The sequence below is a fragment of the Notolepis coatsorum genome (genome assembly GCF_963971535.1).
Source record: "Notolepis coatsorum genome assembly, chromosome: 5".
In the NCBI taxonomy this organism is placed as follows: Eukaryota; Metazoa; Chordata; class Actinopteri; order Aulopiformes; family Paralepididae; genus Notolepis; species Notolepis coatsorum.
Window position 1 is genome coordinate 56,007,740 of NC_140169.1, and position 20,259 is coordinate 56,027,998.

The following is a 20,259-nucleotide window of genomic DNA, read 5'->3' on the forward strand; positions in this document are numbered from 1 at the left end:
GTCACGGCTGTAGTCCCCAGACAACCCGACCTACGAGCGAATCTATGAAGGGGAGCAAAAGATGGCAGGAGACTTATTTAGCCAAAACTGTTTTTTAACAGTTTTTTAACCACTAATAAGCTACAAAACCAAAAGGTCTATCATATCAAAACATAATCTAGTATAGGTATAATAAAATCACATCTAGAATTTGCCCACCCAGATGGTACCAAATTGTCCAATTTGGGGCTTTGGCCCAAGGACTAAGATACCAGTTTCCTCTCTGTGTGTTCAGCAGAAAGCTATCATGTAATACATGAGTTACCTGTTGAGACTGAGGTCGGAGGTCATGAGTTACCTGTTGAGGCTGAGGTCAGAGGTCATGAGTTACCTGTTGAGGCTGAGGTCAGAGGTCATGAGTTACCTGTTGAGGCTGAGGTCGGGGGAGAACATGAGTTTCCCAGGATGCTCCACAGATCTCCACATGAGGCCGAGCATCAGCACCTCCAGCCAGCAGCACTCCAGCAGGTGCACCTGGTCCAACAGACTCAGGTCCATGAACCCTGAGGAGCACAAACCACGAGCACTTTAACATGGAGCCGTGACGTCTGATGCAGTGAGGAGTTAGCGTCATACTTTATACATTATTTATTAAATCTAGAATAATTAAACTTGAAGACATGGTTAAGTTTCAAACAATGTTAATTATGTTTAGGGCAAGAAATAATACACTGCCAGAAAAACTACAAAATATTTTTCATTTAGAAAGTGAGTAATAGGAGAAAATACAATTTTAAACATCAGTTTGCACGTACCACACTTAAACAGATGTGTCCTTCAGTTATTGGTGTAAAGATGTGGAATTCTCTCCATAGCGAGCTTAAGGGATGTAATAGTGTTTATCAATTCAAAAAAATTTATAAATTTTTTTTTTGTCAGTATGAAAATCAAATGTGATCTGAATAGTGAGATATTTTCTTTTTTTTCCTCTTTTTTTATTATTATTATTATTATTATTATTATTATTATTATTATTATTATTATTATTATTATTATTATTATTATTATTATTATTATTATTATTATTATTATTATTATTATTATTATTATTATTATTATTATTATTATTATTATTATTTAATTTTTTCTTGTTTAACTGTGGATTGTGTGTTTCTTGTATAATGGTATAAATTATTATTTGTGTAAATTAGGTTGTACGCCGACCATTAAGTAAATACTTTTTTAGTTTAGGAACTTGTTTTGTCCATGGAATGATAATTATGATTGTGTAATGAAGAAACTCTGATTGTATGATTCTATATGGCAAATAAATACTCTGAATCTGAATCAGAATACTTATAGCACATGCATGCGCCTGGTCTCTTTTGAAAGGTACCATTCTGAAGTTACTAAAGCAAAAAAATAAAAAATCACCTTTAGTGCTAATGAAATAGAGTAACAGAGGTTTGAACTTGAATTTAACTTGTACTCATATTTCTCTTTAGTGGTGGTATGCCTGTTTTTAAGTTCCAGGCTGCATAGAGGTATGAGCTGGAAAACACTGCGGTTCCATAGCCTGAAGTCTTATGTAGTACAGGTCCAACATTTTATAAAAATCCATAAAAAAACGTGTGCTTGAGAAAGGGTTTTGTAAACCGTGTACCAAAAAAAAAACGTGAAAATCCAAAATGGCTATCCATCTCCATGCATTCTGAAGCTTCAGTCACAACAAATTTTCGCTCATCAACTTTCACGGGTTTGAAGTTCAAAGCGGACGCTTGTTGGCTACAATGCTGACCAATCATTTTCACCATCAGCGGTGATTGGTCAATTCTAGAGCGTATACAGTCAGACGAGAAACCGAGGCACGCAATTGGTCGAGTGAGGTGGAGTTCGAAAAGGTGTCAAATTCAACTGAAGTTGATAACTAGCTCTTTTGTCTTTTCAACATTAAGCTGTAAAAAATTGGCATCACACCAATGAACAAATGAGTCAATCTCATTTTTATAGGCCCGGTCAGCACCTTTGTTGATGAGACCGATCAGAGCAGTATCATCAGAACACTTCAGCACGTGGCACATGGCCTCGCTGTGTCTGCAGTCCGCAGTATAAAGAACAGAGAGAAAAGGAGCCAAAACTGTGAAAGCACCGTGAAAACACTCTATATCGATATATATCGCGATGTATAGATTTGTTTTTATTTAACCAGGTTTGTCCCATTGAGATCCAATACCCCTTTTTAGATATTTCCCCCTGTCCCTAACGTACTGTAAATAATGTCTTGTGTTTGTTCCTGGCATTCATGCAATTATTTCAAAATCATTTCCTGATCTATAATTGAACTGAATCAAAATAGAGTATAGAGGGAAGCCAGTGAATTCATACAGGAAGTTATTCAGATGCCAACTTTGTCAGACACCAGTGTCCCTGTGAGGCCGGAAGCTGCAGTCATATTATTAGAAGATTGTATAATTGGTTGATATGAACATAGATAATGTATGTAAAAGCTAAATACCGGTAGTATATTATGCTGTATTGTATTATGAATATGAGTATGTATTGTTGTTCACATGGCTGTACGCCATGTGAATGTTGTGAGTGTATAAAGTCTGTAACTGTATTTGACGTGTTATGGACCCCAGGAAGAATAGCACTGCTGTGGCTAATGGAGATCCAAATAAACATAAACTTAAACTTAGCTCACCGCTGCCTGCACTTAGACTCAAGGTTTAGCTTCATGCTGCACCTTATGGGAATACTTTAATTCAGTTAATTAGCTAGTTAATTATTTTGATTTGTTATATTGTTTACACTGCTTGTTTGTACTACCTGTACCTCACCCCCCCCCCCCCCATTCTGCTATGATGCCTGAATTTCCCCAAGGGGATCAATAAAGGAATATCTTATCTTATCTCATGATGTACACAGATCGCAACACTTAGCTCACCGCTTAGGAGCATCAGCTACAGAACCAATAAAGCCTTATCTTAGCCAAGGCTCCCATTTATAATAACTTTGGAGAAAGCATGGCACTTGAGACAAAGCACACTATATCCTATATAATTGTATATGAATTCCTTAGTTTCTTTCTTTACATACATTGTTTACAGCTTGTTATATTACGTTTTTATTTTGTTTTCTTTTTTTTGTGGCCATCTTGGTCTATATATAACTTATTGTCAATGTCAAGTATACTATTATATACTTATTGTTTATGTGTCTTGTAAGCCCATTATGGGCTGGGCATACACCTGTATGTAAGACACGAAAATAAAAAAAAACATCAAATCAAATCAAATCAAATATAATGCACATAATGTATATTGACTTGAGCAGACTGTTAGACACCCCACAGATGAAACGGTGACTCACTCTACTAGCAGAGAGACAGCTGGTCTAGCCGAGACTAGCACAAACTGGCTAAATATAATTCTGACATCCAATTATTATTTCTCATCTGACTAAGTCAGGGGGAGGAGACCATTCTACCACTCTGTGATCTTTTCCTCCTTCCAGATAGCAACCTCATTGTGCTGTAAATAACCTTAGGTATTGTATAGACAGTGGCGTCGCGTGGGTAAAATAACAGGGGAAGCCAAAAAAAAAGTATAAAAAAAAAATTTATTAAATATTTTTATTAATTTTTTTTTTATTTTTTTTTTTTTAAGTCAAGCAGTCACCATGTACACTACAGTATGGCTCGGCGGCCAGTCAAACTTTCTTTTTATTTATTTAACAGATTGCAGAATGGGTACAATACAGTACGGCTCAATACACACAATCGTATAAGGGGATGCAGACCAGAGAAAGACGTTTGTCTTGTTTACATCAGGGTCATTAATACTGCTGGAGCATTAGTTCATTTTTGGTCAGATTTTTCCTTGCACGATTTTGCGGATCGGAATCACGGCGCGTCCGTGGGACACTTTTCCGTTTCGGCGAGTTTATTCCACGCTTTCTGTTTTCCTTTTCTAAGCATTTTCGGGGCTACATGTGAATGAGTAAAAGTTGCGGGACGCCCAGATGTTTCCACGATAGAAAGCTCGCGTGGATCCCATAATAGGCTCACTTAATACAGCGTTTTTAAAATCACGCGACATTTTCAGGGTCGCGAGCCGACCTTTTCCCCTCGTTTTCGATGATGGAAGTGATTTAAGAAAAGCTTCGGCACGCCGAGAGGTCCCCGTGGATTTAATCTCGCGAGGATCGGGGCAATATCCGGCCCGTGGGAACAGTTACGGGTTAATACAATGTTCAGAGTGCAGAGGGGAAAATATGCTGAGTGTCTTCCTCTCAGCCCCGTTTAAACTTTTAGGGTGTGGCAGTCAGCTCGAATCTGATTGGCTAGGATCGGATTTGGACTCTATAATGCTGGAAGCCTGGAGAAAGAGACCTACCTCCTGCCTCTCTCCTATACTAGCTGCAGTGAGCACAGTGAGTCTGACAGTGTGTTAGAGGGAGTGAGAAGGAGAAGAGGGAGACATTAAAAAAAAATAAAAAAAATAAATAACACAGATGAAAAAGAATGTAAACTATATTAAAAAAAAATTATATATATATTTTTTTTTCTTTTCATATTTCATATTTGATATTAATTCATATTTTAATATTAGGGAGGCATGGCTTCTGTTGGCTTCCATAAGGATTCGCCACTGTGTATAGAATATACGACACACACACTACCACTGCTGCGCTGAATAAAGCAGGGACAACCACTCTGTTGTCTGGCCAGCAGATGTTATTATATAATAACCCCGCTTGTAAACAAGGCTCTGCTTTCGGTCAGGAACACTTGTGTCATAACAGTGAAACCCTTTGTAGTGATGATGATGAATGGTGACGCTGTGGCATTCGACTGCTGCGTCGGTCTCTGCTCTCATGCTGCTCTCATGCAGGGCTGCGGACCCACATCCTGAACCACCGCATCCACATCCTCAGTGTGACGTGGAGACCTGAGTCCAGCACAGAGAGCATCTCTGCATGATGTGACACTAGACCTGACTCCAGCACACAGAGAGCATCTCTACATGATGTGACACTAGACCTGACTCCTGCACACAGAGAGCATCTCTACATGATGTGACACTAGACCTGACTCCAGCACAGAGAGCATCTCTACATGATGTGACACTAGACCTGACTCCAGCAGCACAGAGAGCATCTCTACATGACGTGACACTAGACCTGACTCCAGAGCAGCACAGAGAGCGTCTCTACATGATGTGACACTAGACCTGACTCCTGCAGCACAGAGAGCATCTCTACATGATGTGACACTAGACCTGACTCCAGCAGCACAGAGAGCATCTCTACATGATGTGACACTAGACCTGACTCCAGCAGCACAGAGAGCAGCATCTCTACATGATGTGTCACTAGACCTGACTCCAGCAGCACAGAGAGCATCTCTACATGATGTGACACTAGACCTGACTCCAGCAGCACAGAGAGCATCTCTACATGATGTGACACTAGACCTGACTCCAGCACAGAGAGAGCATCTCTACATGATGTGACACTAGACCTGACTCCAGCACAGAGAGAGCATCTCTACATGATGTGACACTAGACCTGACTCCAGCAGCACAGAGAGCATCTCTACATGATGTGACACTAGACCTGACTCCAGCAGCACAGAGAGCATCTCTACATGATGTGACACTAGACCTGACTCCAGCAGCACAGAGAGAGCATCTCTACATGATGTGACACTAGACCTGACTCCTGCAGCACAGAGAGCATCTCTACATGATGTGACACTAGACCTGACTCCAGCAGCACAGAGAGCATCTGTACATGATGTGACACTAGACCTGACTCCTGCAGCACAGAGAGCATCTCTACATGATGTGACACTAGACCTGACTCCAGCAGCACAGAGAGCATCTCTACATGATGTGACACTAGACCTGACTCCTGCAGCACAGAGAGCATCTCTACATGATGTGACACTAGACCTGACTCCAGCAGCACAGAGCATCTCGAAAACGAACGAAAAAAAAACGAATGCAAAAAAAAAACGAAAACGAACGCAGATAAAACGAAAACGCACGCAAAAAAACGAACTAACTAAAACTAAAATGAACTAAAACGAAAGCGAACGCAAAAAAACGAACGCAAAAAAACGAACGAACTAAAACGAAAACGAACGCAAAAAAACTAACGAACTAAAACGAAAACGAACGCAAAAAAACGAATGAACTAAAACGAAAACGAACGCAAAAAAAGAACGCAAAAAAAGAATGCAAAAAAAAGAACGAACTAAAACGAAAACGAACGTTCACAGAGAGCGTCTCTACATGATGTGACACTAGACCTGACTCCAGCACAGAGAGCATCTCTACATGATGTGACACTAGACCTGACTCCAGCACAGAGAGCATCTCTACATGATGTGACACTAGACCTGACTCCAGCAGCACAGAGAGAGCATCTCTACATGATGTGACACTAGACCTGACTCCAGCAGCACAGAGAGCATCTCTACCTGATGTGACACTAGACCTGACTCCAGCAGCACAGAGAGCATCTCTACATGATGTGACACTAGACCTGACTCCAGCAGCACAGAGAGCATCTCTACATGATGTGACACTAGACCTGACTCCAGCAGCACAGAGAGCATCTCTACATGATGTGACACTAGACCTGACTCCAGCAGCACAGAGAGCATCTCTACATGATGTGACACTAGACCTGACTCCAGCAGCACAGAGAGCATCTCTACATGATGTGACACTAGACCTGACTCCAGCAGCACAGAGAGCATCTCTACATGATGTGACACTAGACCTGACTCCAGCAGCACAGAGAGCATCTCTACATGATGTGACACTAGACCTGACTCCAGCAGCACAGAGAGCATCTCTACATGATGTGACACTAGACCTGACTCCAGCAGCACAGAGAGCATCTCTACATGATGTGACACTAGACCTGACTCCAGCACAGAGAGAGCATCTCTACATGACGTGACACTAGACCTGACTCCAGCACAGAGAGCATCTCTAGATGATGTGACACTAGACCTGACTCCAGCACAGAGAGAGCATCTCTACATGATGTGACACTAGACCTGACTCCAGCACAGAGAGCATCTCGAAAACAAAAAAAAAAACGAACGCACTATAAAAAACGAAAAAAACGAACGAACTAAAACGAAAACGAACGCAAAAAAATTAACGAATTAAAACGAAAACGAACGCAAAAAAACGAACAAACTAAAACGAAAACGAACGCAAAAAAACGAAAGAACTAAAACGAAAACGAACGAAAAAAAAGAACGCAAAAAAACGAACACCAAAAAACGAACACACAAAAAAAAGAAAAAAAAAGAACGAACGAAAACGAAAACGAACGCAAAAAAACGAACGCACAAAAACGAACACAACGAACGAACTAAAACGAAAACGAACTAAAACGAAAACGATGAAACGAAAACGAAAATGAACGAAAACGAAAACGAACGCAAAAAAAACGAATGCACAAAAAAAATGAAAAAAAAACGAACGAACTAAAACGAAAACGAACACAAAAAACACAAGAGAGCATCTCTACATGATGTGACACTAGACCTGACTCCAGCAGCACAGAGAGCATCTCTACATGATGTGACACTAGACCTGACTCCAGCACACAGAGAGCGTCTCTACATGATGTGACACTAGACCTGACTCCAGCACACAGAGAGCATCTCTACATGATGTGACACTAGACCTGACTCCAGCAGCACAGAGAGCATCTCTACATGATGTGACACTAGACCTGACTCCAGCAGCACAGAGAGCATCTCTACATGATGTGACACTAGACCTGACTCCTGCAGCACAGAGAGCGTCTCTACATGATGTGACACTAGACCTCACTCCAGCACACAGAGAGCATCTCTACATGATGTGACACTAGACCTGACTCCAGCAGCACAGAGAGCATCTCTACATGATGTGACACTAGACCTGACTCCAGCAGCACAGAGAGCATCTCTACATGATGTGACACTAGACCTGACTCCAGCAGCACAGAGAGCATCTCTACATGATGTGACACTAGACCTGACTCCTGCAGCACAGAGAGCGTCTCTACATGATGTGACACTAGACCTGACTCCAGCACAGAGAGCATCTCGAAAACGGACAAAAAAAAACGAACGCAAAAAGAAAAACGGAAAAAAACGAACGAACTAAAACGAAAACGAACGCAAAAAAACGAACAAACTAAAACGAAAACGAACGCAAAAAAACGAACGAACTAAAACGAAAACGAACGAACTAAAACGAAAACGAACGAAAAAAAAAAGCAAAAAAACGAACGCCAAAAAACTAACGAACTAAAACAAAAACGAACTAAAACGAAAACGATGAAACGAAAACGAAAATGAACGAAAACAAAAATGAACAAAAAAAAAACGAACGCACAAAAAAAAACGAAAAAAACAAACGAACTAAAACGAAAACAAACGCAAAAAAAACGAACGCACAAAAAAAACGAAAAAAAACGAACGACCTAAAACGAAAACGAACGCAAAAAAACGAACGCACAAAAACGAACGCAACGAACGAATTAAAACGAAAACGAACTAAAACGAAAACGATGAAACGAAAACGAAAACGAAAATGAACGAAAACGAAAACGAACGCAAAAAAAACGAATGCACAAAAAAAATGAAAAAAAACGAACGAACTAAAACGAAAACGAACACAAAAAACACAAGAGAGCATCTCTACATGATGTGACACTAGACCTGACTCCAGCAGCACAGAGAGCATCTCTACATGATGTGACACTAGACCTGACTCCAGCACACAGAGAGCATCTCTACATGATGTGACACTAGACCTGACTCCAGCACAGAGAGAGCATCTCTACATGATGTGACACTAGACCTGACTCCAGCAGCACAGAGAGCATCTCTACATGATGTGACACTAGACCTGACTCCAGCAGCACAGAGAGCATCTCTACATGATGTGACACTAGACCTGACTCCAGCAGCACAGAGAGCATCTCTACATGATGTGACACTAGACCTGACTCCAGCAGCACAGAGAGCATCTCTACATGATGTGACACTAGACCTGACTCCTGCAGCACAGAGAGCGTCTCTACATGATGTGACACTAGACCTGACTCCAGCACAGAGAGCATCTCGAAAACGAACAAAAAAAAACGAACGCAAAAAGAAAAACGAAAAAAAACGAACGAACTAAAACGAAAACGAACGCAAAAAAACGAACAAACTAAAACGAAAACGAACGAAAAAAAAAAACGCAAAAAAACGAACGCCAAAAAACTAACGAACTAAAACAAAAACGAACTAAAACGAAAACGATGAAACGAAAACGAAAATGAACAAAAACAAAAATGAACGAAAAAAAAACGAACGCACCAAAAAAAACGAAAAAAACGAACGAACTAAAACGAAAACAAACGCAAAAAAACGAACGCAAAAAAACTAACGCACAAAAACGAACGCAACGAACGAACTAAAACGAAAACGAACTAAAACGAAAACGATGAAACGAAAACGAAAACGAAAATGAACGAAAACGAAAACGAACGCAAAAAAAACGAACGCACAAAAAAAACGAAAAAAAAACGAACCAACTAAAACGAAAACGAACGCAAAAAACACAGAGAGCATCTCTACATGATGTGACACTAGACCTGACTCCAGCACAGAGAGAGCATCTCTACATGATGTGACACTAGACCTGACTCCAGCAGCACAGAGAGCATCTCTACATGATGTGACACTAGACCTGACTCCAGCAGCACAGAGAGCATCTCTACATGATGTGACACTAGACCTGACTCCAGCAGCACAGAGAGCATCTCTACATGATGTGACACTAGACCTGACTCCAGCAGCACAGAGAGCATCTCTACATGATGTGACACTAGACCTGACTCCTGCAGCACAGAGAGCGTCTCTACATGATGTGACACTAGACCTGACTCCAGCACAGAGAGCATCTCGAAAACGAAAAAAAAAAAACGAATGCAAAAAGAAAAACGAAAAAAAACGAACGAACTAAAACGAAAACGAACGCAAAAAAACGAACGAACTAAAACGAAAACGAACGCAAAAAAACGAACGAACTAAAACGAAAACGAACGAACTAAAACGAAAACGAACGAAAAAAAAAAGCAAAAAAACGAACGCCAAAAAACTAACGAACTAAAACAAAAACGAACTAAAACGAAAACGATGAAACGAAAACGAAAATGAACGAAAACAAAAATGAACAAAAAAAAAACGAACGCACAAAAAAAAACGAAAAAAACAAACGAACTAAAACGAAAACAAACGCAAAAAAAACGAACGCACAAAAAAAACGAAAAAAAACGAACGACCTAAAACGAAAACGAACGCAAAAAAACGAACGCACAAAAACGAACGCAACGAACGAATTAAAACGAAAACGAACTAAAACGAAAACGATGAAACGAAAACGAAAACGAAAATGAACGAAAACGAAAACGAACGCAAAAAAAACGAATGCACAAAAAAAATGAAAAAAAACGAACGAACTAAAACGAAAACGAACACAAAAAACACAAGAGAGCATCTCTACATGATGTGACACTAGACCTGACTCCAGCAGCACAGAGAGCATCTCTACATGATGTGACACTAGACCTGACTCCAGCACACAGAGAGCATCTCTACATGATGTGACACTAGACCTGACTCCAGCACAGAGAGAGCATCTCTACATGATGTGACACTAGACCTGACTCCAGCAGCACAGAGAGCATCTCTACATGATGTGACACTAGACCTGACTCCAGCAGCACAGAGAGCATCTCTACATGATGTGACACTAGACCTGACTCCAGCAGCACAGAGAGCATCTCTACATGATGTGACACTAGACCTGACTCCAGCAGCACAGAGAGCATCTCTACATGATGTGACACTAGACCTGACTCCTGCAGCACAGAGAGCGTCTCTACATGATGTGACACTAGACCTGACTCCAGCACAGAGAGCATCTCGAAAACGAACAAAAAAAAACGAACGCAAAAAGAAAAACGAAAAAAAACGAACGAACTAAAACGAAAACGAACGCAAAAAAACGAACAAACTAAAACGAAAACGAACGAAAAAAAAAAACGCAAAAAAACGAACGCCAAAAAACTAACGAACTAAAACAAAAACGAACTAAAACGAAAACGATGAAACGAAAACGAAAATGAACAAAAACAAAAATGAACGAAAAAAAAACGAACGCACCAAAAAAAACGAAAAAAACGAACGAACTAAAACGAAAACAAACGCAAAAAAACGAACGCAAAAAAACTAACGCACAAAAACGAACGCAACGAACGAACTAAAACGAAAACGAACTAAAACGAAAACGATGAAACGAAAACGAAAACGAAAATGAACGAAAACGAAAACGAACGCAAAAAAAACGAACGCACAAAAAAAACGAAAAAAAAACGAACCAACTAAAACGAAAACGAACGCAAAAAACACAGAGAGCATCTCTACATGATGTGACACTAGACCTGACTCCAGCACAGAGAGAGCATCTCTACATGATGTGACACTAGACCTGACTCCAGCAGCACAGAGAGCATCTCTACATGATGTGACACTAGACCTGACTCCAGCACAGAGAGCATCTCGAAAACGAAAAAAAAAAAACGAATGCAAAAAGAAAAACGAAAAAAAACGAACGAACTAAAACGAAAACGAACGCAAAAAAACGAACGAACTAAAACGAAAACGAACGCAAAAAAACGAACGAACTAAAACGAAAACGAACGCAAAAAAACGAACGAACTAAAACGAAAACGAACGGAAAAAAAAGAACGCAAAAAAACGAACGCCAAAAAACTAACGAACTAAAACGAAAACGATGAGACGAAAACGAAAATGAACGAAAACAAAAATGAACGAAAAAAAACGAACGCACAAAAAAAAACGAAAAAAACGAACGAACTAAAACGAAAACAAACGCAAAAAAACGAACGCACAAAAAAAACGAAAAAAAACGAACGACCTAAAACGAAAACGAACGCAAAAAAACGAACGCACAAAAACGAACGCAACGAACGAACTAAAACGAAAACGAACTAAAACTAAAACGATGAAACGAAAACGAAAACGAAAATGAACGAAAACGAAAACGAACGCAAAAAAAACGAACGCACAAAAAAACGAAAAAAAAACGAACCAACTAAAACGAAAACGAACGCAAAAAACACAGAGAGCATCTCTACATGATGTGACACTAGACCTGACTCCAGCACAGAGAGAGCATCTCTACATGATGTGACACTAGACCTGACTCCAGCAGCACAGAGAGCATCTCTACATGATGTGACACTAGACCTGACTCCAGCAGCACAGAGAGCATCTCTACATGATGTGACACTAGACCTGACTCCAGCAGCACAGAGAGCATCTCTACATGATGTGACACTAGACCTGACTCCAGCAGCACAGAGAGCATCTCTACATGATGTGACACTAGACCTGACTCCTGCAGCACAGAGAGCGTCTCTACATGATGTGACGCTAGACCTGACTCCAGCACAGAGAGCATCTCGAAAACGAAAAAAAAAAAACGAACGCAAAAAGAAAAACGAAAAAAAACGAACGAACTAAAACGAAAACGAACGCAAAAAAACGAACAAACTAAAACGAAAACGAACGAAAAAAAAAACGCAAAAAAACGAACGCCAAAAAACTAACGAACTAAAACAAAAACGAACTAAAACGAAAACGATGAAACGAAAACGAAAATGAACGAAAACAAAAATGAACGAAAAAAAAACGAACGCACAAAAAAAAACGAAAAAAACGAACGAACTAAAACGAAAACAAACGCAAAAAAACGAACGCACAAAAAAAACGAAAAAAAACGAACGACCTAAAACGAAAACGAACGCAAAAAAACGAACGCACAAAAACGAACGCAACGAACGAACTAAAACGAAAACGAACTAAAACGAAAACGATGAAACGAAAACGAAAACGAAAATGAACGAAAACGAAAACGAACGCAAAAAAAACGAACACACAAAAAAAAACGAAAAAAAAACGAACCAACTAAAACGAAAACGAACGCAAAAAACACAGAGAGCATCTCTACATGATGTGACACTAGACCTGACTCCAGCACAGAGAGAGCATCTCTACATGATGTGACACTAGACCTGACTCCAGCAGCACAGAGAGCATCTCTACATGATGTGACACTAGACCTGACTCCAGCAGCACAGAGAGCATCTCTACATGATGTGACACTAGACCTGACTCCAGCAGCACAGAGAGCATCTCTACATGATGTGACACTAGACCTGACTCCAGCAGCACAGAGAGCATCTCTACATGATGTGACACTAGACCTGACTCCTGCAGCACAGAGAGCGTCTCTACATGATGTGACACTAGACCTGACTCCAGCACAGAGAGCATCTCGAAAACGAACAAAAAAAAACGAACGCAAAAAGAAAAACGAAAAAAAACGAACGAACTAAAACGAAAACGAACGCAAAAAAACGAACGAACTAAAACGAAAACGAACGCAAAAAAACGAACGAACTAAAACGAAAACGAACGCAAAAAAACGAACGAACTAAAACGAAAACGAACGGAAAAAAAAGAACGCAAAAAAACGAACGCCAAAAAACTAACGAACTAAAACGAAAACGATGAGACGAAAACGAAAATGAACGAAAACAAAAATGAACGAAAGAAAACGAACGCACAAAAAAAAACGAAAAAAACGAACGAACTAAAACGAAAACAAACGCAAAAAAACGAACGCACAAAAAAAACGAAAAAAAACGAACGACCTAAAACGAAAACGAACGCAAAAAAACGAACGCACAAAAACGAACGCAACGAACGAACTAAAACGAAAACGAACTAAAACTAAAACGATGAAACGAAAACGAAAACGAAAATGAACGAAAACGAAAACGAACGCAAAAAAAACGAACGCACAAAAAAAACGAAAAAAAAACGAACCAACTAAAACGAAAACGAACGCAAAAAACACAGAGAGCATCTCTACATGATGTGACACTAGACCTGACTCCAGCACAGAGAGAGCATCTCTACATGATGTGACACTAGACCTGACTCCAGCAGCACAGAGAGCATCTCTACATGATGTGACACTAGACCTGACTCCAGCAGCACAGAGAGCATCTCTACATGATGTGACACTAGACCTGACTCCAGCAGCACAGAGAGCATCTCTACATGATGTGACACTAGACCTGACTCCAGCAGCACAGAGAGCATCTCTACATGATGTGACACTAGACCTGACTCCTGCAGCACAGAGAGCGTCTCTACATGATGTGACACTAGACCTGACTCCAGCACAGAGAGCATCTCGAAAACGAACAAAAAAAAACGAACGCAAAAAGAAAAACGAAAAAAAACGAACGAACTAAAACGAAAACGAACGCAAAAAAACGAACAAACTAAAACGAAAACGAACGAAAAAAAAAAACGCAAAAAAACGAACGCCAAAAAACTAACGAACTAAAACAAAAACGAACTAAAACGAAAACGATGAAACGAAAACGAAAATGAACAAAAACAAAAATGAACGAAAAAAAAACGAACGCACCAAAAAAAACGAAAAAAACGAACGAACTAAAACGAAAACGAACGCAAAAAAACGAACGAACTAAAACGAAAACGAACGCAAAAAAACGAACGAACTAAAACGAAAACGAACGGAAAAAAAAGAACGCAAAAAAACGAACGCCAAAAAACTAACGAACTAAAACGAAAACGATGAGACGAAAACGAAAATGAACGAAAACAAAAATGAACGAAAAAAAACGAACGCACAAAAAAAAACGAAAAAAACGAACGAACTAAAACGAAAACAAACGCAAAAAAACGAACGCACAAAAAAAACGAAAAAAAACGAACGACCTAAAACGAAAACGAACGCAAAAAAACGAACGCACAAAAACGAACGCAACGAACGAACTAAAACGAAAACGAACTAAAACTAAAACGATGAAACGAAAACGAAAACGAAAATGAACGAAAACGAAAACGAACGCAAAAAAAACGAACGCACAAAAAAACGAAAAAAAAACGAACCAACTAAAACGAAAACGAACGCAAAAAACACAGAGAGCATCTCTACATGATGTGACACTAGACCTGACTCCAGCACAGAGAGAGCATCTCTACATGATGTGACACTAGACCTGACTCCAGCAGCACAGAGAGCATCTCTACATGATGTGACACTAGACCTGACTCCAGCAGCACAGAGAGCATCTCTACATGATGTGACACTAGACCTGACTCCAGCAGCACAGAGAGCATCTCTACATGATGTGACACTAGACCTGACTCCAGCAGCACAGAGAGCATCTCTACATGATGTGACACTAGACCTGACTCCTGCAGCACAGAGAGCGTCTCTACATGATGTGACGCTAGACCTGACTCCAGCACAGAGAGCATCTCGAAAACGAAAAAAAAAAAACGAACGCAAAAAGAAAAACGAAAAAAAACGAACGAACTAAAACGAAAACGAACGCAAAAAAACGAACAAACTAAAACGAAAACGAACGAAAAAAAAAACGCAAAAAAACGAACGCCAAAAAACTAACGAACTAAAACAAAAACGAACTAAAACGAAAACGATGAAACGAAAACGAAAATGAACGAAAACAAAAATGAACGAAAAAAAAACGAACGCACAAAAAAAAACGAAAAAAACGAACGAACTAAAACGAAAACAAACGCAAAAAAACGAACGCACAAAAAAAACGAAAAAAAACGAACGACCTAAAACGAAAACGAACGCAAAAAAACGAACGCACAAAAACGAACGCAACGAACGAACTAAAACGAAAACGAACTAAAACGAAAACGATGAAACGAAAACGAAAACGAAAATGAACGAAAACGAAAACGAACGCAAAAAAAACGAACACACAAAAAAAAACGAAAAAAAAACGAACCAACTAAAACGAAAACGAACGCAAAAAACACAGAGAGCATCTCTACATGATGTGACACTAGACCTGACTCCAGCACAGAGAGAGCATCTCTACATGATGTGACACTAGACCTGACTCCAGCAGCACAGAGAGCATCTCTACATGATGTGACACTAGACCTGACTCCAGCAGCACAGAGAGCATCTCTACATGATGTGACACTAGACCTGACTCCAGCAGCACAGAGAGCATCTCTACATGATGTGACACTAGACCTGACTCCAGCAGCACAGAGAGCATCTCTACATGATGTGACACTAGACCTGACTCCTGCAGCACAGAGAGCGTCTCTACATGATGTGACACTAGACCTGACTCCAGCACAGAGAGCATCTCGAAAACGAACAAAAAAAAACGAACGCAAAAAGAAAAACGAAAAAAAACGAACGAACTAAAACGAAAACGAACGCAAAAAAACGAACGAACTAAAACGAAAACGAACGCAAAAAAACGAACGAACTAAAACGAAAACGAACGCAAAAAAACGAACGAACTAAAACGAAAACGAACGGAAAAAAAAGAACGCAAAAAAACGAACGCCAAAAAACTAACGAACTAAAACGAAAACGATGAGACGAAAACGAAAATGAACGAAAACAAAAATGAACGAAAGAAAACGAACGCACAAAAAAAAACGAAAAAAACGAACGAACTAAAACGAAAACAAACGCAAAAAAACGAACGCACAAAAAAAACGAAAAAAAACGAACGACCTAAAACGAAAACGAACGCAAAAAAACGAACGCACAAAAACGAACGCAACGAACGAACTAAAACGAAAACGAACTAAAACTAAAACGATGAAACGAAAACGAAAACGAAAATGAACGAAAACGAAAACGAACGCAAAAAAAACGAACGCACAAAAAAAACGAAAAAAAAACGAACCAACTAAAACGAAAACGAACGCAAAAAACACAGAGAGCATCTCTACATGATGTGACACTAGACCTGACTCCAGCACAGAGAGAGCATCTCTACATGATGTGACACTAGACCTGACTCCAGCAGCACAGAGAGCATCTCTACATGATGTGACACTAGACCTGACTCCAGCAGCACAGAGAGCATCTCTACATGATGTGACACTAGACCTGACTCCAGCAGCACAGAGAGCATCTCTACATGATGTGACACTAGACCTGACTCCAGCAGCACAGAGAGCATCTCTACATGATGTGACACTAGACCTGACTCCTGCAGCACAGAGAGCGTCTCTACATGATGTGACACTAGACCTGACTCCAGCACAGAGAGCATCTCGAAAACGAAAAAAAAAAAACGAACGCAAAAAGAAAAACGAAAAAAAACGAACGAACTAAAACGAAAACGAACGCAAAAAAACGAACAAACTAAAACGAAAACGAACAAAAAAAAAAACGCAAAAAAACGAACGCCAAAAAACTAACGAACTAAAACAAAAACGAACTAAAACGAAAACGATGAAACGAAAACGAAAATGAACGAAAACAAAAATGAACGAAAAAAAAACGAACGCACAAAAAAAAACGAAAAAAACGAACAAACTAAAACGAAAACAAACGCAAAAAAACGAACGAACAAAAAAAACGAAAAAAAACGAACGACCTAAAACGAAAACGAACGCAAAAAAACGAACGCACAAAAACGAACGCAACGAACGAACTAAAACGAAAACGAACTAAAACGAAAACGATGAAACGAAAACGAAAACGAAAATGAACGAAAACGAAAACGAACGCAAAAAAAACGAACGCACAAAAAAAACGAAAAAAAAACGAACCAACTAAAACGAAAACGAACGCAAAAAACACAGAGAGCATCTCTACATGATGTGACACTAGACCTGACTCCAGCACAGAGAGAGCATCTCTACATGATGTGACACTAGACCTGACTCCAGCAGCACAGAGAGCATCTCTACATGATGTGACACTAGACCTGACTCCAGCAGCACAGAGAGCATCTCTACATGATGTGACACTAGACCTGACTCCAGCAGCACAGAGAGCATCTCTACATGATGTGACACTAGACCTGACTCCAGCAGCACAGAGAGCATCTCTACATGATGTGACACTAGACCTGACTCCTGCAGCACAGAGAGCGTCTCTACATGATGTGACACTAGACCTGACTCCAGCACAGAGAGCATCTCGAAAACGAACAAAAAAAAACGAACGCAAAAAGAAAAACGAAAAAAAACGAACGAACTAAAACGAAAACGAACGCAAAAAAACGAACAAACTAAAACGAAAACGAACGAAAAAAAAAACGCAAAAAAACGAACGCCAAAAAACTAACGAACTAAAACAAAAACGAACTAAAACGAAAACGATGAAACGAAAACGAAAATGAACGAAAACAAAAATGAACGAAAAAAAAACGAACGCACAAAAAAAAACGAAAAAAACGAACGAACTAAAACGAAAACAAACGCAAAAAAACGAACGCACAAAAAAAACGAAAAAAAACGAACGACCTAAAACGAAAACGAACGCAAAAAAACGAACGCACAAAAACGAACGCAACGAACGAACTAAAACGAAAACGAACTAAAACGAAAACGATGAAACGAAAACGAAAATGAACGAAAACAAAAATGAACGAAAAAAAAACGAACGCACAAAAAAAAACGAAAAAAACGAACGAACTAAAACGAAAACAAACGCAAAAAAACGAACGCACAAAAAAAACGAAAAAAAACGAACGACCTAAAACGAAAACGAACGCAAAAAAACGAACGCACAAAAACGAACGCAACGAACGAACTAAAACGAAAACGAACTAAAACGAAAACGATGAAACGAAAACGAAAACGAAAATGAACGAAAACGAAAACGAACGCAAAAAAAACGAACGCACAAAAAAAAACGAAAAAAAAACGAACCAACTAAAACGAAAACGAACGCAAAAAACACAGAGAGCATCTCTACATGATGTGACACTAGACCTGACTCCAGCACAGAGAGAGCATCTCTACATGATGTGACACTAGACCTGACTCCAGCAGCACAGAGAGCATCTCTACATGATGTGACACTAGACCTGACTCCAGCAGCACAGAGAGCATCTCTACATGATGTGACACTAGACCTGACTCCAGCAGCACAGAGAGCATCTCTACATGATGTGACACTAGACCTGACTCCAGCAGCACAGAGAGCATCTCTACATGATGTGACACTAGACCTGACTCCTGCAGCACAGAGAGCGTCTCTACATGATGTGACACTAGACCTGACTCCAGCACAGAGAGCATCTCGAAAACGAACAAAAAAAAACGAACGCAAAAAGAAAAACGAAAAAAAACGAACGAACTAAAACGAAAACGAACGCAAAAAAACGAACGAACTAAAACGAAAACGAACGCAAAAAAACGAACGAACTAAAACGAAAACGAACGCAAAAAAACGAACGAACTAAAACGAAAACGAACGGAAAAAAAAGAACGCAAAAAAACTAACGCCAAAAAACTAACGAACTAAAACGAAAACTAACTAAAACGAAAACGATGAAACGAAAATGAACGAAAACAAAAATGAACGAAAAAAAAACGAACGCACAAAAAAAAACGAAAAAAACGAACGAACTAAAACGAAAACAAACGCAAAAAAACGAACGCACAAAAAAAACGAAAAAAAACTAACGACCTAAAACGAAAACGAACGCAAAAAAACGAAAGCACGTTTTCGAGCACGACTTCCGGTTTTAGCACAACATGTAGTGCACGCATTTTGCAATTGCTCCGTTCCCACCAACGCTAATTTCGTTTAAAAACATTATTTGGACAGTAAAGAAAGAGAATAGACCACATCGTATGTATTGTTAAGAACCTCTACTAACCATATCAAAAGACAAAATGGTTAAAGGTAGAAAGGCGCCAGAGAAAATAACTACGGCAACTTCAACGGCGCAGGACGAAACAAAACGAGGTAGACACTTCCTAACCGTCGCTGGTTCTGAGCCGACGGCGACAAGCTCCGAGGAGGAGAAGGAAGAGGACAATTTACCGGGATCATCGATTACGGTCCCCGAAAGAGAGTTAATAGAGACCAACATAAAAGAAGGTACAGAATCAAGCTCCGTGAAAGCGAGAGCAACCAGATTTATGGATTCCAACGTCACTGCATCTATCTACCATATGCCGCCAACTGAAGAAAGCAGAAATCCACCCGATTTCAACACACTGACTAACCTGATGGTAGAACAGTCTAACCTGTTGAAAGAACAGATGGTAGAACAGTCTAACCTGCAGATTACACACATCAAGGCGCTCGAGGCAAACATCGATGCTAA

At 39.7% G+C, this 20,259-nt stretch overlaps 1 protein-coding gene across 1 annotated transcript in view; it reads right to left on the reverse strand.

The window, feature by feature from the left end:
- The window catches only part of esr2a (estrogen receptor 2a), a gene marked incomplete at both ends in the record, with an annotated part of 110,295 nt that overhangs the window by 31,276 nt on the left and 58,760 nt on the right, over window positions 1-20,259 (reverse strand). Inside the window, 1 exon segment of the mRNA XM_084314111.1 lies at window positions 404-542. Coding sequence (XP_084170237.1) covers window positions 404-542 — 139 coding nt within the window.